At 37.5% G+C, this 26775-nt stretch overlaps 2 protein-coding genes across 2 annotated transcripts in view; one reads left to right on the top strand and one right to left on the bottom strand.

Annotated features, from left to right (window-relative positions):
* Positions 1 to 410: 410 nt before the first annotated feature.
* LOC145593137 (DExH-box ATP-dependent RNA helicase DExH10-like) lies at positions 411 to 11095 on the bottom strand. The gene is made up of 16 exons (XM_081649647.1): positions 9874 to 11095; positions 8197 to 8511; positions 7803 to 7907; positions 7643 to 7711; positions 7089 to 7256; positions 6940 to 7011; positions 6732 to 6848; positions 6368 to 6574; positions 6081 to 6239; positions 4953 to 5042; positions 4750 to 4842; positions 3660 to 3813; positions 1993 to 2141; positions 1795 to 1890; positions 1448 to 1540; positions 411 to 712 (listed from the first exon to the last, which is right to left on the bottom strand). The coding sequence occupies exons 1-16, from the start codon at positions 10975 to 10977 to the stop codon at positions 602 to 604; spliced, it is 3102 nt and encodes a 1033-aa protein (XP_081505773.1). The 5' UTR covers positions 10978 to 11095; the 3' UTR covers positions 411 to 601.
* Positions 11096 to 24665: 13570 nt separating this feature from the next.
* The window catches only part of LOC145591868 (replication protein A 70 kDa DNA-binding subunit C-like), a 2199-nt gene continuing 89 nt past the window's right edge, over positions 24666 to 26775 (top strand). Inside the window, exons 1-8 of the mRNA XM_081648354.1 lie at positions 24666 to 24780; positions 24873 to 24957; positions 25080 to 25212; positions 25679 to 25839; positions 25947 to 26067; positions 26266 to 26448; positions 26548 to 26610; positions 26694 to 26775. The exon at positions 26694 to 26775 is cut by the window's right edge and continues 89 nt beyond it. Coding sequence (XP_081504480.1) covers positions 24666 to 24780; positions 24873 to 24957; positions 25080 to 25212; positions 25679 to 25839; positions 25947 to 26067; positions 26266 to 26448; positions 26548 to 26610; positions 26694 to 26775 — 943 coding nt within the window. The remainder of the gene's footprint in view (positions 24781 to 24872; positions 24958 to 25079; positions 25213 to 25678; positions 25840 to 25946; positions 26068 to 26265; positions 26449 to 26547; positions 26611 to 26693) is intronic.

Here is a 26775-nt window from a genome sequence, read left to right as displayed (position 1 = left end):
CTCTTGGGCAGCAAAAGCCTTTTAAACATTGCTCTCCCAAAAAATATAAGTACACAGACGCATGGGCACCGTGCCATTAAAATCCCATGCGTCCTACTTGTGTGCCAAACTCCTATTGATTTTGAAAAAAATAGATCATTGGTGTATGTGAATGACGTAGCTTGCCTATGTACAAGTTATAAATCTTATCTACAATTATATTTTGTTAAAATTATACTTGTAGTCGATGATCTGAAAGTTATTGAGACAAATCTAACAAAACAACATGAAAAAAAAAAATAATAATAAAAAAAAATTAAAAAAAAAAAAAATCTTCCTTGTGTAAAAAGACGGTCACAGTAGAGTATCACAATCTAGTTTCCACCGACCAATTAAGAATATCAAAAAGCTCATGGCCAAAAGCCCAAAACTGATGAACTGAGGGATATCAATTGATAAATATGGAGTATACAGTATACACCTATCTTCTCATTGACGAGCTCCTAACTAGTTCCGAATTTAAAATTATATAAAACAAAACAAAAGAAATAACCTTACATTTATACAACTGACTACAGTTTGAAGATTGGGAAAAAAATGTAAGATGACTTAAACATAGCAACTACAAGTATAGAGAGTTAGCAAACATAATACCTCGACGGAGGCTGGTACTAGCGTCTCCAAACTTGTTTTCCAGGTCAGTCTCTCCCACTGCAGTAGCAGCAGCTTTCAACTAGAAAAGGTAAGAAAGAAGAACATGGTTACTTTTATAGTACCACAGTACATGAATTAGAAGCTGTTACCAGCTTGACCCAAAAAGGCATGTAACGTTTCAGCTCTATTGGGTATTCAGTTACTTGGAATTACACAAAAAGAATCAATAATATACCATCTACAATGAAACAAGGAATTTGCTGCTAAGTAAAGACTCTTAAAGACGGCCTTAGTCTCTCTTACTAATCTCCACAACGCCAATTAACCTACAGCCTCATTATCAAATTGAGGTCTAAACTTCACTCAGTTAGTCTCTTAATTTGGAATTTGGGCTATTCCTCAAGCTCTTTTAATGAATCCTCTTAATGGCTGCTCAGGAATTGTGCTAACCCACAAATGAGCTTCAGATTTTACATTATACGAAGCACGCCTACAAAGTAAACCCTTTTACAAGATTTATTTCAAAATTCATATCCTACATGATATCAACTATTGGATAAATTTTGCTCAATTTATGGCTAAAAATTTATGAGTAAAACAGTCTTGAAAAAATAAATTTATCTTTATTAAAAGCAAGCATTTTCCAGTATAAACTAAGAAGCATACAAGCAGATATGAAACTACATCAACCAGGAAGGATGATGGAGCATGCAAGTTTACGGAAGTTCAACAAAGATCACAAACACACACACACACACACACATACAAGGAGGGATGGGAGTAAAAAGAGAGAACTCTCAAATTTTTCACTCACCTGATTTAAGAACTCATCCAGTCTTCTCGCCAGTCTTATGATACTTCCCTCAAATATATCAGTCATTTGTATAACCTCAAAAAAATTGGATCCCTGATCAAATGCAATATCAAAAACCAGAAAAAGGAAATCAGATATCAACATTCAGATCGACATGACAAAGAGATCAAAGAATATTGAAGAATATCCTTTGGAAGCTGCAGTAGGCATTCACCTTACTTTGGGGGCAAGGAAAATAAGAGCATTAACTCCAAAATAGGTTAACAATGATCAAACAGGTGATTATATCAAAATTAAAGGAATTGTATAATATCGTGAAAGGTTATTCAGCACAAAATAGACCTAACCTTTGACCAACAGTATATCACATCCATCAAGTAGGGTCTGCAAGTTGACTCAACATATTCTTCCACATTTACATCCAGGCTGCATTCATGTTGTATCTGAAACATAAACAGATTGTCGAATCAAACAGGAGGAATTAAGGATTAAAAAAAAAGGTCTAAACTTTAAGAAAAGGGGAGAGGGGGGGGGGGGGGAGTGACCTCTGCTATTCTTCTGGCACTGTCTTGGAGTTGCTGTAAGGGTTTTGCAAGTTCTGCTCGCAAATGAATCTGTTCGTTTGATTTATCACACGGGACAAAGCAACTTGCCAGAGCAGCAACTTGATGATGATCCAGATCATTAAACGTACCTGATTAATGTTAGCAAACAAAGTTAGATAGTGTGTAACCCTAACTACACATGATTCGTAAGGTAAAACTGCAGTGACAAATAGACATCCCAGAAGCCAGTTAGACTGAGATCAACTGGGTTGTTAGGTAGCATTGTATGAAGGGCCACAAAAGCATAATAGAAGGAAATAAGAAAAAAAAAAAAAAAAAGAAGTAATCCATATCAATGATAAAGCAAGTAAATGACTCAATCAAGGGTAATGATATTAGAATAGTATTCCGGCCCCTGACAATGAGTTAAGCTTGATATAGGATGCGCCATATTCTGGATACAGCAAGACACGCTATATGCATTACAAAGGCCATATATTGGACACACAATGTGTGCATGCAGGTGTGAATACAGCAATGAACCACATCTATGTATTAAACTACTAACTAGAGTTTGGACACGAGGTGCCCTGACTCATTGCATTAATGTCACGATTTAAATCGTTATTTATAATTAAGTTTGAAAGAATTATCACATATGATATGGCAATTGCATAGCAATTAACATTTTAGTACTTAAACTTGGAAGTTCAGGGTTCAAAATCTTGTGCAAATAGGAATGTGTGGCACATAAACATATTTAAGAACATTTTTTAAATTTAAAGTATAGATACAGGCACCAGGATCATCAGAACAAGATCCTGTGCATAGACAAATCAAGTTCAGAAAGAGCTGTCAATTCAGGTGATCAGGTCAGGGTTGGCCGGGTACAGTGTACAGAAACCATCATGGGACAGAGACCGAGGGTTCTAAATCTATGTTGCCAGGACTCAGGTATGGGTATTGAGTATGGATCCATGTGTCCGATACAAATATTTTGAAAATTTAGTATACAGAAAGTCCTGAAACAATCCTAAATTTGGACAGGGCTATGGGTCCCTCAACTCTTTATCCAAGTTAGACCATACGAAGTAATTTCTCATTACAAGCAACAGCCTTGTGAATCTTGAAAAGGAAGCTAAATTCAAGGGATACTAGACAAGCAAAACTAAAAAAGGGTAATACAAACTAGCAAGGAAATATTTGACCTTTTTAAAATAATTTTCATTGATTTTCTCACACCAGATCCTAAACAGTAAAAAGAACTACTCCAGAGGTACGTCTAAACGAACTTCCAGATAGGTAACCACAAAGCAGGAGACTCCCAACTGACACATCCCACAAAAACAAAATTGAAATGAAAGCAAATCTAAGCTCATCATTAATAATTTCATTACGAGGAAAATGCCTACATAATATAGCTGTAGAGAACAGCCACTAAAAGTTTTCTCACTGAATATAAAGCTGTGCATGATATTATGAAGGTAGTGAGAGTTCAAAAAAGCAGTAATATAATCCGTATATATGAAGAGACACTGGCCAAAACATCACATACATAGTCCACAAGAACTGCATGATGCAGGGCAGAATTTAAAATCAATTAGTCATAGCTGAAGTATTTGACCACAACTACAACCTAAGAAGATGTACAGAACTTAGCCTCATACCATTAAACATCAGCTCAGTAACAAGAAGTTCGTCTCCAGTGTCTATCAATGCGGCAGCCCGTCCCTTTAACTGGACAACACCATCAGCATCAATATGACCCAGCTTCTTTAAGACACGTGACCTATTTTTCAGCTCATCTCGAAACTTTTGAAGCTGCAAAAATTTGAAGGAAATAAATACACTCAGCTCAAGTTTGTCACTCATATTCCCTTAAAAGTTTGTCACTATGCATAAGCCAATGCAACCAAACATTAATTATTAACCCATTTAGTACATGAAGCTGTAAAAGCGTATGGGGTAGAGGTTGTGGCGGGGAGCTTTTTTTTTTTGGCCATTAGTCCCATTACATGGCAAGTTGCTCTTCTTTTTATTTTTGCCTTCTTATCGGTGCTTTTGTTGGGGAGGAGGGATGATGAGTTTTTCATTGTCTGCACTCATTTGGTCATTTGTGGGGCGTGTGCCACAATATTTCCTTAGCGCTCAATCTCATGAAAATTCCCTAATGAGTCCGTTTCCTACTTGGTAATTACTTTCTTTATTTTTTTTTCCTCGAGTATTTTTTCTCTCTACTTTTTGACTATACTAAAATCTTTGCAAAGTCTCATGGAGCAAGTCAAAAGAGACTAATGGAGTAATAATAATATACAAGTACATAATTTTAAAAATAATCCCTCTGTCCCCAAATAAAAATCTCATTTTAATAAATATTGTTATCAACTAATTTGGTTTCATTTTTTCATTCTTCCATTCTCTCCCATGAGATACTTCTCCCATCTAACTCAAAAATAGATTAAGAAAATCCATTACTTTTTTTTTAAATACCTTTAATCAACTAAACCCCAATTTTTTTCCTAACGAAGTGTGCACGTGTAAAATGGGACATTGAATTGTGGACAGAGGGAGCAGTAAAAACTATAATAATACAATTATAAAAAATGAATAAATAGAAATTATCTGGAACAGAAAAAGAAAACAAAAATACATCTAGAATAATGGGGGACTCTAGAATAATTCTCCATTATTTAGTTAAAGGTTCAACAATCAAGTGATGATCTACTGAGAAATACTAGCAGAACCACGAAATGGTACCTGAGACTCACGCATCTTCGACTTCAATAGTTGAATTTCATAATTCACCTCAGCTTTTCTTTGGAAACATTTGACCTGATGATCATCTTGAGACTGTGAAGCATTAAGAAGATTGATCAAGGAAGAGAATGAGATTAGCAAGAAATATTGCAAAGTGTTGCATCAAGAAACCATGAGCTGAAAATTTAGAATATGGGGCAAACCTTGTGCATCGGATGCGAAAACAACTTCTGCTCAAGTTCCTCAATTTGACTGACCAACTCGACGATTTCCTTATCATCAATACCCATATCCTGCAGTAAGAATATAACTGTGAGTGGTGAAACTTTTTTGATATTGATGCTGAAATGCCATCCCATCTAATTACCAAAAACAGCAATGAAGGCCTACCATTCCCAAGAACAAACAATGACATTAAAATATTACCAAATCCAAAACTAAAATGATATAATAAACACTAGAAATCAGACAGACAATCCCTCCAGGCCTCCATTCCGTAGAGTACCCAAAAATATTGCAGGGAAGATTTAAGTTATTCAACTGCATTTGATAGCGGAAATCAAAGAAGATTTACAAGGTTTATGGTAATATAATACAATAATGAGTATCATATAAATATTAGTGCTCCTATTGCCATGAGAAAAATACTAAATAATGGTCTCAAAGACAAGCATTGAGTCAAGGAATTAGTTGAGACAGTACGGAAATGGTGTAGTATAAATGAAATGGCATCATGTCGTATGAGCGTGATTTGACAAATTGACATATTTAATTTAAAAATTATGCCTTTCCAATATAATGAATGATAGAGACTAGAGAGTTCAATAGCATCAACCCAGTACATATAGTTTCATATGCAACGCATCCATCAAGGCATGTACCAGAGATAGTTTTGTGATAAAAAAAATCTCCAGTTAGTGCAATGTAGTTATGAGGTTAAAAGAAATAATCACCACAAATTTTTCCCATAACCACCACCATAAATACAATGCTATCTAAGCTCAGTTTCCAACAATTGCATGTCCAACAAGCTGCCGACTAGTCCTAGCCTTAATGTTTACCTCTACTACCTATGGCACCTTATCCGAAAATTTAAAAGTCTCAAGTCATAGTAGAAAAACCTTTTGCATCATACATGATTAAAAAGTAGTTCCCGAATCAGGAATTAAAATTAATGAAGCAATATTGTAAAAGTTCAAAATGAAAAAGGGACAGCACAAGGAACTTATCTAATAAATTGGAGTTAGCTAAATGATAACCCATTGTTTCAACCTCTAACAGCCAAAGCAATGAACCACCAAAAGGAAGAAATACTGAGTAGGTAGACAGACCTTCACGGGATTAAGCTTTGGGAGACCTTGAGAAAAACGTTTTTCCAGCTCCTGTACACCAAGAAGTAAGCTTTGTCTGGCATCAACAGGCCGAAGGTCAGGAGGAACAGAAATCCGGAGCTTACTGAGGGCAGCTATAAAGGACAACTGCACTGGAACCTACAGCATATATAAAATCATTTAACAGCCAAATTAGTAAATTGCTCGACCCTTCCAGAAAAATAAAAGTGAATCTAGACAGTTCATACTAGTGAACTGCGTGGCTGCTAGCATACAAGTTAACTCACCACATGCATTTCACCCTTCTGCCCAGGACGAGGAGGGCATGGTTTAGGCCTTGAACCATTCTCACTTGAACCAGGGGAGCAATGAAGCAGTGTATCAACTATATAGCCCCCACCACGTGGAACAGTTCCCACAGCAGCAGGAGGCTTTTTCACCACATTGACCACAACACCCCAACCCCAGTCAGTTACTCCTTCACGTATCCTAACCTAAAAATTTTCAGACAAAATAATGAAGCCAATTTATTAATATATAAATTTGGGCAATTGAGCTGTATAAAATCAAAGGGTAATATCATAGCTAAGGAAACACCATTAAGTGGATGATGAATGATAATGACATGAGCATTAGATTACAGATGATTACCAGTCTTCCAGGAACAAGATAGTAAAGAATTCTCTCAGGCCTTGTAATCTCTGATATCATCTTCGTCTCAAGTTGAGCTAAATTAAGCCTTAGCTTATGGTATTCAGCAACTTCAGACTACATAAAAAACTGTCTTGAGTGAATTTTTCTTCGAAGAGAAAAATCAATTATATTGTAAAGAAAATTCTCTGACCGAAAGAAACAGTACCTCTCCAGAAGCATCAAGCATGGCAGCTTCCTGCTCAAGTTTCTCTATCTTTTTTTCAATTTCAGGCAAAGTCTGTATAAGAAACAATAATTGGTTATGCATGCCTCGTCTACAAGAAGATCTAATAAATAAAAGGTACAAGGGATAACCTTCTCATGCTGGAATTGGTGAAATGAATTTCTAATGACATGTTCAGCAGTGAACTGGCCTTCAGCTCGGCACATTAGATTCAAGATTGAGTAGTAACTCAATCTAAAAGTGCTGACAAGAGGAGCTGGCTTACCCAACACCATATCTCTTAAAGAATTCATTTCCATCTAAAATAAGTAAAGAAAGACAATGATCATTAAATGCCGTATAAAAGGTCTGAAGAGTATGTTTAGCATGATCCAAAAGTAGGTGTAAGGAGACAAAGTAAAGAAAAATAATTATTACAAAAATGGAAGATAGAAGAATATGCGTGGAAAGAATTTAACACCATGAATTTGTTAACAAAAGGTTTTGAGAGAAAAGATTGCCCCGAGTGGGAAAAATATTGGGATAGAGTTTTCTTTTTCATCTGCTCTACAGATAAATCCAATACATACATAACTCTAAACAAGACATATAAAAAGCCTCTCATAGAAAATATGATCATCAACACATTACATAAATAACAGTGGTATAGCAGATCGCTGATAACTTTTTAGACCACAGGATTTACCTGCTCATCAATCATTATAATGCAAATGCCTCGATCATCCTTGCCACGGCGACCAGCTCTTCCACTCATCTTTGAAGAAAAGCCAAAGAGACATTGATAAGTACAAAAACAAAACCGCACTTCAGAAGATCACAGCACAGTGCAGATAGACTTCACTCACCTGAATATACTCACCAGATCCAATATAACGATGGTTATCACCGTCAAATTTTTTCACTGCTGTAAAAACAACTGTTTTTGCAGGCATATTTAAGCCCATTGCAAACTACAAAAATTAAGCCCAATGTGTTAAAGATTATCATTAGTTACATACAATCATCGAAGATGTTTCGGAATAGAAGACAAAATAAAAAGTTAAGGACAGAGGACATGACATGCTTTTTTTTTTTCCTCATGCCAAACAGTGTCATACTTTACATCAAAGTTAGAAAATTTCTATCACTGAGTATCTTGAAAAGATACAAAATATGGAATGAAGCATCTAGTAATAATGTAATAAATGGAAGACATAATCCTAATCAAAGTGATGGCTGGTATATGCCAAAAAAACTTACTGTCTCAGTGGCAAATAGCGCCTTCACAAGCCCTTCTTGGAAAAGGAGCTCCACCAATTCCTTAATAATTGGAAGAAGCCCAGAATGATGCACGGCAATGCCTCGTTGAAGAAGTGGCAACATCAACTCAATAGCAGGAAGGCTCCTGTCCTCCTCATTCAAGCAGAGAATTGCATTTTTAAAAACCTGCTCCACAATATCTTTCTCTTCTTCCGTATTAAAGTCTAGCTTTGACATGGACATTGCATGTTGTTCACACTCCCTTCTACTGAAACTAAATACAATGACAGGCTGAAATTTGCGCTCCATTATCATCTGCAACACAAATAATTGACAAATTGTTGATATAAAGTCAAAATTTTGGCTCGGAGAAAACAAACAGAAACAACAACATGAACAGAGTGTATGTATCCCACCATAACACACCCCTACCCCTAGTCAGTATGAACCAGAAAGAACAAACGGAAAGTGTAAACAATTGATTATGATCTGGATGAATCAGGATAACAAGTGACATTGCTGTTCAGAATGGCAAAGAATGCCAGTGTAGCATAAAGGTTGGTTTACCACTCAGGTATTCAGTGCCTTAGATAAAGTGGTTTACAGGCTTACAGCCAATTTATAAAGTCAACAATTAATGATCATTTAATTGAAAGGTAAAGGGAAAGGTTATGATGGTTGAAGGGAGGATTCCCTTTCTTATCTCTATAACAAAGAACTATGTAAATTTACAGGTTTAGCTTTCCATCATTCATGTTTCCCTTTCCCTTTTCACAAACCAACACATACTAACTATAATTAAATTTTGAATAAAAATCCCACTAACAAATGTGACAAAATAAATATATTGAAATCCATCCACAAAGTACAAATTCACTAAAATTCTAGCCACATTCTCTGAAATCAAAATATTATCACTCTTTAAATTCAACATAGTGTATACTCGTGAAAAGAAGAATGCAAAAACACTTGTTGGACAACTATCACCATAATTGGCTCATGTTTATCCCTCTCCTCAACTCATCCCCATCCAATGTAATATGATCCAGAAGAGTCAATTGTTTTATGTTCTATTCGATACTAAACTAATTCAAGTTTAGCCACTTGGCAACATTGCTCCCATTCACTTCTTGTAGTGATTTCTAAAGGACGGAAATGCACCTATTGGTGTTAGAGAAAAAGAAAAAAAAAAAAAAAAAAGAAAGAAAAAAGAAAAAGGCAATTGCCCAAGATGAAAAGTGAGCTGGTGTCATACTTCATTAACCAAGGCTCAAGGAAGAGGAAGTTCAGGTGACATGTATATACTTAAGCTCACATTTAATCAAAGAATACTTTGAATTGATTGGCTATTAACAGCATATCATTTATCAGATTCAAGAGCCTCCCATAGGAGCTCAAAGTCCAAAACCCTTTTCTCTAATGATAATTGACGAGCAACAATTGCCCAAAACTCTTTTCGGTAAGCAAAAACTATCAGTCTCTCAATACTTCAACAATATAATGCCTAATACAATATAACTAAAAATGTAAGTAATTAACAACTTTCTAGCTGAAAGTTACCATAGTTTACTTCCTCAAAATTCATGGAGAAGCTATCATGATCCAAAAAGATTACTCTGTACAACATGATAATTACTTGAATTGCAATAAATTAGTCAGAAATACAACAAAATATACCTTGACAATCTTGTATATATCCGAACCCCCTTTAGCTCCCGATCCAGCTTTCGCAATCCTCCCACTAGCCTTGGCAGCAGCATTCTTCATCCCATTACCAGGCTTCACAAATGTATCCTGAAGCTTCAAAAAGTTATCCTCTCTAAACTGCTCATTCTCATCCACCACCAAGTACAAACCCGACCCTCCAACCGGAAACACATAATGCTGCAACGGTGTAGGCCGGAAATCGGTATATACAACATGACAAGGCTGCTTATGAATGTTACAAATCCACTCAGCAAACTCGGTTGCATTCGACATAGTGGCCGATAAAAACACCATCTTAATCTCAGTGGGCAAGAACACAATACTCTCCTCCCAAACAACCCCTCTTTCTCTATCCTTCATATAATGAATCTCATCAAATATAACCCAGGCAACCTCCTTCAACACCTCGGAACCCCGGTACAACATACCGCGAAGAATCTCCGTTGTCATCACTAAACAACTAGCATTAGGAGAGATAGTAACATCACCAGTCATAAGACCAACATCAGTGAACTCCTGGCTCAATTCCCTGTACTTCTGATTGCTCAGTGCTTTAAGAGGCGAAGTGTAGATTACTCGCTGCTTATCGCGAAATGCCATGGCAATCGCATACTCAGCAACGGCGGTTTTTCCGGCGGAAGTGTGGGCGGACACGAGGACCGATTCTTTACGCTCTAAACAAGCAATTGAAACTTGCTGAAATGGGTCGAGAGTAAAAGCATACGTTTTCGCCATTGGACCGTCGAAGCTAGGGTTTGCAAGAGTTCCATAAATGGTTGAATCTTTGTCTGAGGTGAAATCTTTTGGTACTGCTACTTCGTGTACGCAAGTTCGAGTCGAATTTCGTCGCTTTGAGCTTGGTAATTCTGAGTTTTCCTGAGATTGTTGCTGATTTTGTTCTTCTTGTTGTTGTTGTTTTTCTGGTGAGTTTTGTTGAGGTAATGGTTCTTCGGATTCGGAATGTTTTCGCTTTCCTAGGGTTTGCTGTTCTGTAAGTAAATCATTTGGATTTTCCAGTGTTGTTGATGATGGAGGTTCCGGTTCCGCCATTGTTGATTGAGGTGGTTCCGCCATTGTTGACGGAAGTTGAGAGCTTTCAATTGGGGAAATGAAGAAGAGTATTTATTTGAGAGGGGGTTAGGGTTTTTGAATCCCTCTTTTGTATGATTATTATGATTATAATTACTATGTCGAATTTGGGACTTTGGGGTTTAAGGAAAAGGTTTGTTTAATCTAGTCTCCAATGGGTCTAGTATGTGAGCTGAAATGCATTTGGTTACTCGGGCCTAGAATAGGAAGTGTCTTGTTGCCCTCGCGTTGAGTTATGACGTCGTTATTTAATTGTAGGGATTACTTATTTAGTTAAACATAAGAAAAACTCTATATCATTTCATAGGTTTTTTGTTTGTTTATGAGGGTATAAAACTATCAATTTTTGGTAGCTAGATAATGGTTTCTCCAATTTGGCATAAAAAGTTTTGAGATGAATTAGTCAATTAATGGAATTGTTCTAACTAATGCTAGGCCCCAAGCAAACTAGTCACATAGGCATAACTTCCCATTATACTAGTAACTTCTTAGTATCGTAATAACCGCCCACTACCAAAGTAGGTTAGTTCTTACCCATAGAGGTGTCAAAAGCACACCCGATCTGAAATCGATCCGAAAAATATCCGATTCAAATTTGGACTTGCGTGGACATAACAATTTAGTATGGCTTAACTTTAAAAATTTACCCGACCCGACCCGACCATATCAGACCCGATCCGATCATCCGAATTAACGCCCCTACTTACCTACTAGCGTCCATGAGGTTATCAGTAGCACCTTGGCGTAATTGTCCACTAGAGGAGTAGGGAATGGGGTGAGTGGTTATTGTGATCGTCCACTGCCACACTAATTGTTCCTCCACCATACATCGAGTATTTTCCACCCAATATCTCCAAGAACCATCCAAGGTAGTTGCTAGGTAGCCACCAATCAAAGTAATTACCTCTCATGCATTAATGTAGTGTTCATGGTTACCACAACCCATAAGTGATGCACACATTGCACCCACACAGCTACACATGTGTGCTTAGATTCTCAAACCTATTTATATGCCTCTCCACATCTTAAACATGATATTCATGCCTTAATTGTCTACCTTATGCCATATCCCCCGGACAATCATACACCCATGGCTAAGAGGCCACCATGATTTGGCCTCTCGCCCCTATTGAGTATTCATCATCGAGTATCCTAATGAATCTTCAACTGATAGCTTAGAAACATAATAACGACTCTATAAGGCCCTGGTCTGTTTAGATAAGAGTTAATAAGTTTAGATTAGATAACTTCTGGGAAAATTAAGTTCAGATAAGTTGTGATAAGGGTTAATCAGGACTACCCAAGTTCGATTTATAACTAAAATAAGTTCTAATAAGGGCTAATAAGTTCAGATAAGATCAGATAAGTTCAGATTAATTCAGATAAGTAAAATTCAGGTGAATAGAACACACCCTAAGTCATGTTGTTGTACTCCTAGATCCCACCAATGGTATGGTTGTGGTCATAGTGGCGAATCTAGACATATAATCAAGTGGGGTCAAAATACATTTGCTTAAATTCTAGGGAAATTGTTCCGTATACCCCTGAGGTTTTAAAAAATGCACAGTGTACCTCTGAAAACTTTTAAATGCACCATGTACCATTGAGGTGTGTAAAAACTTGCACCAATTACCCAAAATGTTAATTTTGTTAAATTAAGACCCCTAAGCATCAAATTCTATTTAATTATTACAGCTTAATGCTACTATAATGCTACACCATTTAGGCCCTGTTCACTTTACCTAAAAATAATAATATTCAGTAAAATTAATATCAGTTCAGTAAAAATTATTTCAGCTCAGTAAAAATAAGTTCAATTCAGCAAAAATAATTTTAGTTCAGTAAAATTCAGTAAATGTAAAGAAGAAATATAATAGTGATTTAGTAAAAATAATTTCAATTCAGCGAAAATAATTTCAGTTCAGTAAAATTAATTTCAGTTTAGTAAAAATAATTTAAGTTCAATTCAGCAAAAATAATTTCAGTTCAGCAAAAATAAGGTGAAGTGAACGGGGCTGTAGACACCCATTTGTGTCTCCCCAAAATCAAACCCAGTGATGAATACCTTTTGCGTCGAATGATAATCGAACAAAGTGAAAGTGTGAAAGGTCAGGTGTTGCGGTTAGTTTTAAAAATTCTTTCTTTCTGTTTTCGAAAAACAACTCTATTTTATGGAAATAGCCAATCCAATTTAGTTTGGTCCACGACAAGGGTCCAATAATAGTGTAGTTGGATGGGGCTTGCAAAGAGCTTTCCAACGATATATTATAAGCCCAATTTCGATGAATAATGAGGAAGTTATGGCCAAAATACTAAACTGGGCCCGGTTGATCTTTACATGCGGCCCGATGATCTAGGGGAGGGCCCAATGTTAATTATTCTTCCTAAAGTTATTAGAATTAATTATAGTCTTCTAGGATTCTCTAGAAGGTTCTCTTAAGTCCTAATAAAATTAGAATCAATAATTATATTTTGATAAGTTTTACTTGGAATAAAATATTATTTTTATGAAAAATACGATTTCAGTTTTCATACGGACTTTACAAGTCAATTTTGATTGATAAGTGGACTCCATGTTTAAAAGCGTGTAGTAATCCTGGCTGTCGCCAAACGACAGGCCTGTCGCTACGCGACAAGTTTGGTTTTGCGGCGACAGCGTGGAGTTTTATTCCTTATCAAATTCCACCTATTTCCGGACTGTTTTCTTATAAATAGGGTCCTGAACCTCCGTTTTTATTCATCTACAATCGACGATCTTCAATCTACAGTCTACAATCAACAATTAATCTATTCTCTAAATTCTCTCTAGGCTCTCATCTCTCTAGCTTTTCACAAACACAATTCTGCATACACGAGATCTAGATACACCTAGCCAAGTTCGAAGTTGCCTTCGCCCTAGACGTGAAAGGTTATAATTTCTGAGGGTTTGGTCTCAAATCCAGTCTAAACTTTTTAATATTTATTTAATTTAATTCTTTGATTTTATTATTTTCCTTGAAGTTACTAACGCGTGTATTTTGTTATTAGAAAGAGGTACGAGGCATCAAAGTATGTAATCTTATTGCTCTATTCTTGTAGAAAGCATGTTTAAATTTATTTAATTCCTAGTATCATGTTAGGATATTTTTATTGCTTTCTAGTATCATGTTTAGGGTGCCTTTTACTCTTTTCTAATATCATGTTAGTACCATGTTAGGTTTAAAGCTTTGATCTTTATTGCTTAGTGACATGGTAGGGTTTGTTATTAATCTTGTTAGTATCATGCCTAGGATCTTGCTATTATATTTAAGCTTTATTATTAACATGGTTATAATTGTTATGATTATTATGATAATTATTATGTTGCTTGATGTTATATATTATTGTTATTGCCTGATCACGTCTTTTATGCATGTTTAAAGGAAATTTGTACTTGTAATCACGTTTAATAAGATAATTAATAATCTTGTTTAAGGCTAATATGATTATAATTCAAGTGATCGCCAATAATAGTTTTGTTTGTGTATTAATATTCAACCAACATAGATAAACAGGTTTAGGATTAATCTAATGTTTGCATGTTAGTCAAAAAACGCACATGAATACGAGTAGAATAAAGTAGAGGCCTATTTTATAGGCCGAGTTCTTTCTTTTGTAGATTGAATTCGTACTCTCATCCCCAAACCCTATTTGGTTCAAGACCTTTTGGAGTTGACGATCTCATGGATCGTTAAGGGGTGTAACCTTCACCTCGTGAACGGTTTACAAGTTCCTAAAACTTGTTGGCGACTCTTTTACTCTAGCTTCCTTCCCTTTGGACGCCACCGTGCTTAAGTGTATGATCACAGTGGGGTTCAAGTTTGGGGTAATGCTTGAAATATTCCCTATAGGGCCTTAATAATAAAGTAAACTTAATTAATAAAACAAATTCTAACACCCAAAAATTTTGGATTTAGAATGATCATCGAAGTTAAAATTTTGATGTAATTAATGCTTTTAGGCGGTTTACATGATTTTATTTTGATAAGTCAATGATATGTGCATTTGTTAGAGAATAGGGTATTTAGTGTTTATTTATTTTTTTTTTTTTATACAAACCTCAGGGGTAAAAGGCGTATTTGAAAGTTTTCAAGAGTACATGGTGCAATTTTTTAAATCTTGGGGGTATGCGGAACTATTTCCCTATGATCATTTTTTTTTTTTTTTTTTTTTTTTTTTGCATTGATGGATTATTGTGGCCTGTGGGGAAGAATTATACAGAATGCAAAATTTATCGATTTCTCATAAACAGTTAGATGAATTAGATGAAAATCATCATCACGGGTATAACAAATCGTTAGAGTGCCTTTCCAAAAGGTAGTATATTATAGCCATGTAATCAAAAGATCTTCCATAGTTCAAAATCTCTTCAACAATCATAATTTTTATGAAGTATTTATTTATTGGATTCAATATGTTATTTATTTGTTAAATGTGAATTTGTAGATTATATATATATATATATATATATATATATATATATATATATATATATATATATATATATATATATATATATATATATATATATATATATATATATATATATATATATATATATATATATTATTTTCTTTTTATGAATAGATTAATTTTACTTTTCAAAAAAAAATCCCGATATTCGAAGTGACATAACATATATATGACCATGAATAGGATTAATTGATGATAAAAAAAATACAAATAATCGGTCGTCCGATGATAATGTGCTGTATGTAATTAAATAGAACTAATGATTAATGCATTGTATTAATTAAATCCATTTAAAACCAGTATATAAGCTAGCTTAGTGTCACGTGCTGACTCTTTCCCTAAGTCTCTTGCACGCGTCCTACTAGAATTACCCCTGCAACTCTAGTCAAGGATCCCTAAAGTACCTTAGCTCTGCTAAGTACGATGCTACAAGTTAAGTGAGAAAGCTAGGAAAATGGCTAAGTGAGCAAGTAAGTAAGTGAACAAGAGAGATTGCTTTAAGAATGCTTATCTTTGTTGCATCATCCCTTAGATGCAACGCGTCGAAGTACCTCTCGATGCTCCATAGGAAGTTATCTAACTCCCTAGCATCCCGCTTCCCTTGGTACTTCGGTGGTTCGGGAACCTTAATCTTAGGTCCCTCCCGAACCGTGGCACCCCCAGCCACAGCCGAATTGCACAACACTACGTCGGATTGTAAGGACTCGATCTTCTCCTTTAAGGAGCCCAGCTCCTTCATGAAGGTGTCCTTGATTTGAGTCATTTCTGACCGAATAGCATCGGCCATTTGGTTGACTAGGAGCTGTGTCCCATCCTTCATCTCTGCCGTATCAGACTCCAACTCTTGGACCGTTGTTTCGAGTCTCTCGACATCCCCTTCGATGCCGTCTACCCTTCCTGGGAGCTCACCAATGCTGTCAGCCAACTGCCGAAGGCTGTCGTGGTGATCAGCAATGGAGCACCCCAAGGAAGTCACCTTTTCCTCAAGCAATGAAGTACGACTTAACTTCTTTCTTGTTTGTGGTTCCTCTACGATTGATCCGATGTCCTTTTGTTGTGTCATCGACTGCTCTGCACCTAACCTCGTATCGTAATCTGCTTAACTTTGCAACAGACTGCCCCTACGATCGACGTTGCTCTGATACCACTTGTCACGTGCTGACTCTTTCCCTAAGTCTCTTGCACGTGTCCTACTAGAATTACCCCTGCAAATCTAGTCAAGGATCCCCAAAGTACCTTAGCTCTGCTAAATACGATGCTACAAGTTAAGTGAGAAAGCTAGGAAAATGGCTAAGTGAGCAAGTAAGTAAGTGAACAAGAGAGATTACTTTAAGAATGCTTTGTATTGCTTGAGAGAAGTTTACAAGTGTCTGAATTGATTATAAAATGAGGGGAAGCTCCCTATTTATAGGCCTCCCAAGTTCCTAGAGGCTTCCACTCTAGAACATTCTAACCTCCTCAAATGGAGGGTCCTAGAAGCTTATTTTTCTAGAGCTTCCTATACAATTCTGAGTTCCTACTCATATGTACATTATTCCGGAGTATTCTATAATACTCTAGGCCTATAAGAATGTACAAAAGCTTCCTAGAAAGTCCTGGAAGCTTCCGAACGCATCCCGAGTCTCCTAGCACGTTTTGGAAGGTTTCGGACTTCTCCTCGAAAATCCGGCTGCACCATTGTGTTCATTGGGCCCAAAAACGGTGGACCCCAAAGTTTGGGATCATTTAGGTTTCATTTGGTTGCCCAAATGTCCCATTATTGTGTTACTGTCAATTGGGTGTTCACTAGGAAAATAGCCCCAAATCAAAATAAAGCTCTTTAGGGGGAAGGTGCTTCCTAGCACCCATGGGCATCTCCCTTGGCCCGATTTGCTGCCTAGTGTCCAATGGACGCTTGTTGCTGCCTTGGTGGGTGTGGGACATGAGTCGTGACATGCTCCCCCACCCAAGTCTTGATGACCCCGTCAAGGCCGTCCCTCGAACTCCGCGATCTTGCCCTTGAACTGCCATAGATCTTTCTCTTTTTCCCTCAATGCCTCGCTATCTAGAAGACCCTTCCAACGGACAAGATACTCATTGTAGCTTGGTACGCCCCGTCTTCTTATGACCCTCTTTGCCTCGATCACCTCGATGTCCTGATCGAAAGAGGTCACGACCGCCGTGGGTGCGCGTTGTGATTCCCCCCTTGATGGATCTTCTTCGTCGCCTTGGTAGGGCTTCAACAAGCTTACATGAAACACCGGGTGTATTTTTAGTTTGGGCGGTAACTCAAGCTTGTAGCTTACCTTCCCGACTTTCCTTGTAACCGGAAACGGTCCCTTGTACTTCCACACAAGGCCCTTATGCACCTTGCGGAAGACCTTGAATTGTTGGGGTAGCAACTTAACCATCACCAGGTCACCAACTTGGAACTCTAGTGGCCTTTAGTGCTTGTCGGCCCACTTCTTCATCTTCTTTGCGGCCTTGTCCAAGTAAGCCCTTGAGATATCCAGCTGCTCGTGCCACCCTTTTGCAAGCTTATATGCAGCTGGGCTACTCCCCTTGTAGCTTGAGGCAACTCCTTGAGGAGTCAGGGGTTGTTGGCCCATGACTATCTCGAACGGGGTCTTGCCGGTTGCCTCGGAACGCTGCAAGTTGAAGGAGAAATGGGCAATATCTATCAACTTAGCCCAATCTCGTTGGTTGGCACTAACAAAGTGCCTCAGATATAGCTCTAGCAAGGCATTCACCCTCTCCGTCTGCCCATCGGTTTATGGGTGAAAGCTTGTAGAAAGGTGTAACCCAGACCCAAGGAGTTTGAATAGCTCCGTCCAAAACTTCGCCGTGAACCTTGGATCTCGATCACTGATTATGCTTCTTGGCAAGCCCCAATATTTTACGACCTGCTTGAAAAAGAGCTTGGCGGCTTGCTCAGTAGTACAATCTTTTGGTGCCGGTATGAATGTCCCATATTTTGAGAAGCGGTCCACTACCACCATAATCAAACCTCACCCTTCAGACCTCGGCAGAGCTGAGATGAAGTCCATAGAAACGCTTTCCCAAGGATGCCCTGGGATCGGTAAGGGTTCAAGTAACCCGGCTGACACACGTTGCTCGACTTTGTCTTGCTGACACACAAGACAAGTCCATACATAGGCCTCCACATCATCCCGCATGTGAGGCCAATAATAAGTGTCCTCCAAGAGAGCCAATGTGCGTTGAATGCCTGGGTGTACAGCCCACATTGAGTCATGGCATTCTTTGAGAATGTCGCGCCTAAGATTATCCCACTTAAGCACGAAGACCCGTCATCCCGTAGTGTTGAGGATCCCTTCCTCTACCCAAAATTTCCGAGTTCTCCCCTCCTTGGCCAACTCCATCAGTCCCTTAGCCATAGGATCACGAGGGAGGCCATCCTTGATCCGATCAAAGATGGTGCTTGTGATGCTACTAATAGCAGCAAGCATAGCCTTTCGGCGACAAAATTGACTATGCCTGGCTTGTATTCCATGACATAGTCATAATCAGCCAAGAAATCCTGCCAACGAGCTTGCTTGGGACTAATTTTCTTCTGGTTTTGGAAGTAGCTTGTTGCGACATTGTCGGTATAAATGATAAACCGACTCCCCAGCAAGTAATGCCTCCAAATGCGCAAGCAATGGATGATAGTCGTCATCTCCTTGTCGTGCACAAGATACCTCTTCTCGGTATCGTTGAGCTTCTGTGATTTGTAGGCAACTGGATGCCCCTCTTGCATTAGTACACCTCCAATGGCAAAGTCGGAGGCATCCGTATGGAGCTCGAACGGCTTGCTGTAGTCGGGCAGTACTAGCACGGGCTCGCTGGTGACCGCCTTCTTCAAGTCATCAAAGGCCCTTTGACATTTCTCACTCCAACACCACTGTAACTTCTTCTTTAATAGGTCCGTCAATGGTGCTACCCGAGTTGAATAGCTTTTGATGAATCGTCGATAATAGTTTGCTAGCCCAAGGAACGACCGTAGTTCGGAAACATTCTTAGGCTCTTCCCACTCGTTGATGGAGCGCACCTTGTCATGCTCCATCATAATCTTTCTAGCCCGAATGCGGTGCCCCAAAAAAGACACCTCCTCTTGAGCGAACGAGCACTTCTCCTGTTTTACATAAAGCTCGTTCTCCCGCAGTACCTGAAACACCTGCCTCAAATGCTTCAAGTGGTTCGTTAGGTCATCGCTATATACGATGATATCGTCGAGATAGACGACGACGAACTTGTCAAGAAAAGGCTAGAATATCTTATTCATTAATGTACAAAAGGTGGATGGGGCGTTGGTGAGGCCGAAAGGCATCACCAAGAATTCAAATGACCCATAGCGAGTGACGCAAGTCGTCTTAGGCTCGTCGCCTTCAGCGATGCGTACTTGCCAATACCCCGACCTGAGGTCAAGTTTAGAGAAGTACCTGGCTTTGCCCAAGCGATCGAAGAGATCGGCAACTAATGGGATTGGATACTTGTCTTTCACGGTGATCTTGTTCAATGCCCGATAGTCGATGCACATTTGCAAGGTCCCATTATGCTTGCATTGGAATAACACAGGTGCTCCATATGGTGCCTTGGATGGTCTTATGAATCCCGACTCCAGCAGCTCCTTGAGTTGCTTCCTGAGTTCTTCCATCTATAGTGGGGCCATCCGGTAGGTTGCCATGGCTGGAGGCCTTGCCCCAGGTTCCAGCTCAATCTGATGGTCGGACTTCCCTCCTAGGGGGAAGTCTCTTGGGTAGTTCCGGAGGTATGACGTCTTTGAACTCTTCAAGAACTCCGGTCACCTCTGCTGGAACCTCACCCCCATGAGGCTCCTCCTCTACTAGTGTAACCAAGAACGTCTGTTGCCCCCTTTTGACTCCTTTCTTCAGTTGCATGGCTGAGATCGTCTTGGCTTCCACCTCTTCTAGAGATGTTGGGATGGACCATGCCCCTTGATCTCTTGCAATGGTCATCTTTCCATCCTTCTCAAAAGAAAAAGGTCTTACCGTGTCGAAGAACTGAAGTCCCAACACCAGTGGATAATCATCCATGTCTATCACGGTAAGATCGATGGTGCCCTCCCATTCTCCCAAACGAATGGGTACCTTGCTAGCTACGCCATGGATTGGGGCTGGTTTTGAGTTTACTGTCTTTAAGGACCCGGCCCTTTTGACGAACTTGATCCCCAACCTTGTAGCCTCTTGAAGAGCAATGAAATTGTTTGTTGCACCCGTATCAATGAGCGCCTTAGAGGCCTGCCCGTTCACCTCGGCCTCCGTAAACATGAGAAATGGCTTCGTTCGGGGTAGCATGCTTGCCTTGGCTAAGCTCTTTCTTGGTGTGAACTCCGTAGCCTTCGTGTAGCACAAATGCATAGTCCCCATATGCGCCTCGTCCCCTGACGATTCCCCGGACGAACTAGCGATCAAAGCATTGAGCTTCTGTTGCTGTGGGCACTCTCTACCCCAGTGCGGCCCTCCGCACAAGAAGCAGCCCTATTTTGCTTTGCCATCCGAAGACTTGCCTTTCTCCTTTTCCTTGTCTTTCTTCTCGGACGACTTACCCCCGTTGTGGCTGCGATCGGTGGGTTTGGCTCCCCCACCTTTCCCTTTGCTACCGCTACCCGACTTATTGCCCCGGTCCTTCTTCGTATCATGTTTGTACTCGAAAGGGATTCGGCCACAGCAATGGCATCGGCAAGAGTCTGAACGTTGCGGCGTTTCAGCTCTTATTTTGCCCATCTTTGGAGCCCGTCCATGAAATAGAGGAGTTGGGTCTTCTCCGGCATCTCTGTCACCTCGAGCATGAGCGAAGTATACTGCTTGACATACTCCTTGATAGACCCCGTATGCTTCAGCCCACGTAACTTCTTCATGGCAATCTCCTCCGCATTCTCCGGATAGAATTGCTTCTTGAAATCTGCCTTGAACTCGTCCCAAGTAGTGAGTGAGACAAGTCCCTTTTTTATGTCGGACTCCTGTCTCCTCCACCATAAGATGGCGTCATCAGCTAAATACATTGTAGCGGTGCTTATCTTTGTTGCATCATCCCTTAGATGCATCGCGTCGAAGTACCTCTCGATGCTCCATAGGAAGTTATCTAACTCCCTAGCATCCCGCTTCCCTTGGTACTTCGGTGGTTCGGGAACCTTAATCTTAGGTCCCTCCCGAACCGTGGAACCCCCAGCCACAGCCGACTTGCACAACACTACGTCGGATTGTAAGGACTCGATCTTCTCCTTTAAAGAGCCCAGCTCCTTCATGAAGGTGTCCTTGATTTGAGTCATTTCTGACCGAATAGCATCGGCCATTTGGTTGACTAGGAGCTGTGTCCCGTCCTTCATCTCTGCCGTATCAGACTCCAACTCTTGGACCCTTATTTCGAGTCTCTCGACATCCCCTTCGATGCCGTCTACCCTTCCTGGGAGCTCACCAACGCTGTCAGCCAACTGCCGAAGGCTGTCGTGGTGATCAGCAATGGAGCACCCCAAGGAAGTCACCTTTTCCTTAAGCAATGAAGTACGACTTAACTTCTTTCTTGTTTGTGGTTCCTCTACAATTGATCCGATGTCCTTTTGTTGTGTCATCGTCTGCTCCGCACCTAACCTCGTATCGTAATCTGCTTAACTTCGCAACAGACTGCCCTTACGATCGACGTTGCTCTGATACCACTTGTCACGTGCTGAATCTTTCCCTAAGTCTCTTGCACGCGTCCTACTAGAATTACCCCTGCAACTCTAGTCAAGGATCCCCAAAGTACCTTAGCTCTGCTAAGTACGATGCTACAAGTTAAATGAGAAAGCTATGAAAATGGCTAAGTGAGCAAGTAAGTAAGTGAACAAGAGAGATTATTTTAAGAATGCTTTGTATTGCTTGGGAGAAGTTTACAAGTGTCTGAATTGATTACAAAATGAGGGGAAGCTCCCTATTTATAGGCCTCCCAAGTTCCTAGAGGCTTCCACTCTAGAACATTCTAACCTCCTCAAATGGAGGGTCCTAGAAGCTTATTTTTCTAGAGCTTCCTATACAATTCTGAGTTCCTACTCATATGTACATTATTCCGGAGTATTCTATAATACTCTAGGCCTACAAGAATGTACAAAAGCTTCCTAGAAAGTCCTGGAAGCTTCCGGACGCATCCCGAGTCTCCTAGCACGTTTTGGAAGGTTCCGGACTTCTCCTCGAAAATCCGGCTGCACCATTGTGTTCATTGGGCCCAAAAACGGTGGACCCCAAAGTTTGGGCTCATTTGGGTTTCATTTGGTTGCCCAAATGTCCCATTATTGTGTTATTGTCAATTGGGTGGTTACTAGGAAAACAGCCCTAAATCAAAATAAAGCTCTTTAGGGGGAAGGTGCTTCCTAGCACCCATGGGCATCTCCATTGGCCCGATTTGCTGCCTAGTGTCCAATAAACGCTTGTTGCTGCCTTGGTGGGTGTGGGACATGAGTCGTGACATTGGTCTTGCATAGTTGCATGTTCTCTTGAAAAACAAATACTTATTATCATTACATTGACTTGTCTAAGTTAAGTGGTACATAGTAGAATGGGTAAGAATAATAAGGTAGTGTTTGGAAATTGGAATGTCGTGTTTTTGGTATTCTCTCCGTTTTTTTTAAATGCATTACTTTGATTTTTGCACTATTTATATGTCACGGTTGACTTGATTTTTTCACCTCTATAAAATAAATAAATATTATCTATATACTATACTAAAACAGGGTACACTAGCTCCATGGCTGCCACGTGTCCCTGTTTTAAGTTTTTTATTTTATTTTTTTTCTTTTTTTAAAATTCCTAAATAAATCATTTGAATTGGGATACATTATTAGGATTTTGGAAACATTTTTATATTCACTATACAAATAAAAAATATCTTTATATTCACTATACAAATTTGCTATAAATATTAATATATGCTATACGAATAACAATCCAATTGCTTCATCAAAATATCTTTATATCCAATTGCTTCAATAAAAATATCTTTATATATGGGAAACAAATTTGCTATTAATATTAATATATGAGGTTTGTTATTTCTTTACTTACTTATTTACGTCATTTATATATTAGATTCAATTTGATGTCAATTGAACTATTAAAATCCTAACATCATTATTTTCCTCTTTTTACATGGTCAATTAAGAAATTCGGATGATTTGAATGATGCTATTCTTAATGATCTTAAAACGATACTTGATGAACACAATCCAATTGCTATGTAAATATGCTATAAATATTAATATATGTAAATATGCTATAAAAATTTACCATGTATGACATTTAACATAATTAATGTTTACACACCATTATATATAGGCACATAATTTATAATATGTAGTACTTGTATTAAATATCTATATTAACAATGGCATTTACTATGATAAGAGATATTACCCCACTAAAAGAGAGTTGGAAAATTAGGGTAAGAATTGTGAGACTCTAGCGTAAACCCGATTACTACAAGCCAAACATAACTAAATCAATTGAGTTAGTTTTGGTTAATGAAAAGGTAAATGCATGTAGTAAAGTTTAATATTGATTTTATCATAGCATCAAAAACTTCCTTTATAACTTATATATACGTGTATTAATTTTATATTATAGGGTGACAAAATTCAAGCCAATATCAAGATGTCTCTCATAAAGCGATTTGAAAGTCTTGTGAAAGAGGATTTTACATATATTATTTCTAACTTTGGAGTGGTAGACAACGTTGGTAATATTAGAGTTACTAACCATACCTATAAGATTGATTTTTTTATAGGACTTCGGTTAAAGATTGTGAAGATGCACGACTCTCGCTACATGGACTTGATTTAGTTCCTTTTGAAAAAATTCTTCAAAAAGAAGTAAATGAAATGTTTTGCATAGGTAAGATAAATATCAATACAATACACTAATTATTTTTGTAAGAATATTATTAATTTGCTATACTAATACATATATATATATTTATCATCATCTTTCTTACATAATAAAGATGTTATTGGAGAAGTTATTGGAGTAGGTGATATGATAGACACGTCTAAAGATACTACTCCAAACTACAAGTTGCCTATTGAATTGGAAGACTTAGAGTAAGAATGCATATTTTTATTATTTTAATTTATTACCTAATTGTTGTTAAATATATATATAAAAATGCACCATTCTTCAAGTTTAACGGATATTATTTTTTTTCACAGTAAGAATACAATGAAATGTCTTTTGTGGGGTAAATTTGCTGAGGATATGTCAAAGTATTTGAATGAGAGTAATCAAAGTCGCAAAATTGTTATCATACAATTTGCCAAAATTAAGATTTGGAAAGGTAAATGTATTTTATATGAAACTATTTTGCTACTTTGCTAAAATATGATCATTAAGCGTTTAACTATGTATGACTTTTTATTATTTATGTAGATGAGATCACTTTGACAAATTCTTACTATGCCACACGCATTTTACATGATCAAGGCATCCCCGAAATTAACGACTTTAGGGAAAGGTAAAATTGCATATGATAACTTTTTGTAAAATTTATATATTCCTCGAAATTTTTTGCATAAATTTTTTTAACAATAATCTATTATAATTTCATGTTTGTCTATTAATTTTTTTTTTTTGTAGTATTGTTGATCAAGATGATATACATTCACAAAGGTTGACTCATATATCAAGTCAGAGTGCATACTCCATATCTGACGAATTTCTTAAATTGTCTGAAAGAAAACAATTGGATGAAATATCTAATTCTAACAAGGTAAACTTTTTACGCATGAAGATTTTTTATACGATTCAAAATTTCTGTATAGTTGAATTTTTTATTTTGTTACTTATAAAGATTTTTTTATGTAACAAAATAATGACTGATTTTGTATTGGTTTAATAAATAATTGCATATGATTACTTTTGGTAGAATAATTTTATGCTAAACATTGAAAATAAAATTAGTTTTATGCTAACTTTTGATTATTGATAAAAAAAATTAGTTTTATGCTAAAATAATTCATTTAGTTTTGATTTTGTTAAAATTTTTGTGGGGTAATAAGCTATTCCTTTTGCTAAAAGCAAAGCATGTGGCAATGCTCAAACCAAGACAAGATCTGCCAATCCGACGTCAAACGTTGAATATTTGATTAGTTTTATGCTAAAAGTTGAATATTTGATTAGTTTACTTTTATGCTAAAATAATTCATTTAGTTTTGATTTTTGTTAAAATTTTGCAGGAATGTTCTTGTGTGACTTATGCTACCATTGTAGCTTTTGAAACTAATACCAATTGGTATTATCACTCGTGCAAAACTTGTAACAAAAAGGTTGATTATGAAGGAAGTGGTCAATATTGGTGCCAAAAATGCGACTCTCATGTGAAATCTGCACCGCCAAGGTACATTTTCAAATCAACCTATTAACTATATTTTGAGAAAGATTAAAACCTACAAGAATTTTGTAATAATATAATTTATTTTCTCTATTTAAATTAAACCAAAATAGGTATAAGGTGAACGTGTCTGTTGAAGATGAAAGTGGATTTGCAACTTTTGTAATGTTTGACCGCGAAATATTTCAAATTATTCAAATATCAGCAATGGATTTGAAAGATAAGCTAACAAAGGTAACGACATTATAGTATTATGCATTATTAAATAGATTTAATAATATCTCATACAGTAATAATATTAATAATCATATAAGATCTTATATATATTTCACATGAATATATTAATTTAATTAAAATATCAGTTTTGTAGATAATAATATTATTTCATCACTCACTTACTATCTTTCAATTTTTTTTAATTTTTTTTTCCAGGCTGGTAAAGGTGATTCGTTTCCAGATGAACTTGATATGCTAATAGATCGAAAATTTCTCTTCAAGATCCAAATCTCCAAATATAATCTTGAAAAAAATTATGACAAGTTTACTGTCCTTAAAATTAGTGAGGATGAGGAATTGATCAAGACCTTTTTGGATGTGAATAATAGTACTGTGCATGTAAGTATAGACATAAAAATAGATTCTCTATAATAAAGAATAAGATTAACTAACATTTGTACTATTAATAAATTAACTTTCTCTTTAATTTTATGGTAGGAACATGATACGGAAGCGGAATCTCATTGTAATTCGATTCAACCTTCCATTGAGAAAAACAAGGTTATATTTAACAAAATTAATCAATAATTTTTTACACTTTATGTTTTAATGCGTGATAATTGTTATTTATTTATGCATTGTAGGACTCTACTTCCATTACATGTGATAATGAAGACCTTACTGTCTCTTACATCACTCCAACAAAAAGGTCTATTGACAATGCTA

The sequence above is a fragment of the Chenopodium album genome, chromosome 18 (genome assembly GCF_948465745.1).
Source record: "Chenopodium album chromosome 18, dcCheAlbu1.1, whole genome shotgun sequence".
In the NCBI taxonomy this organism is placed as follows: domain Eukaryota; kingdom Viridiplantae; phylum Streptophyta; class Magnoliopsida; order Caryophyllales; family Amaranthaceae; genus Chenopodium; species Chenopodium album.
Note: the sequence above shows the minus strand (reverse complement) of the source record. Positions and strands in the feature narration are given on the sequence as shown.

What these genes read in the sequence shown, in the direction of transcription:
- LOC145593137 (XM_081649647.1), bottom strand. Translation starts at nt 10,977, where the DNA reads ATGGCGGAACCACCTCAATCAACAATGGCGGAACCGGAACCTCCATCA. An exon ending in TTATAATGATTGATGAGCAG is followed by an intron (nt 7,257 to 7,642) that starts GTAAATCCTGTG and finishes TACTTATTTTAG; the next exon opens with ATGGAAATGAATTCTTTAAG. An exon ending in CGAAGATGCGTGAGTCTCAG is followed by an intron (nt 3,814 to 4,749) that starts GTACCATTTCGT and finishes AAATTTTTGCAG; the next exon opens with CTTCAAAAGTTTCGAGATGA.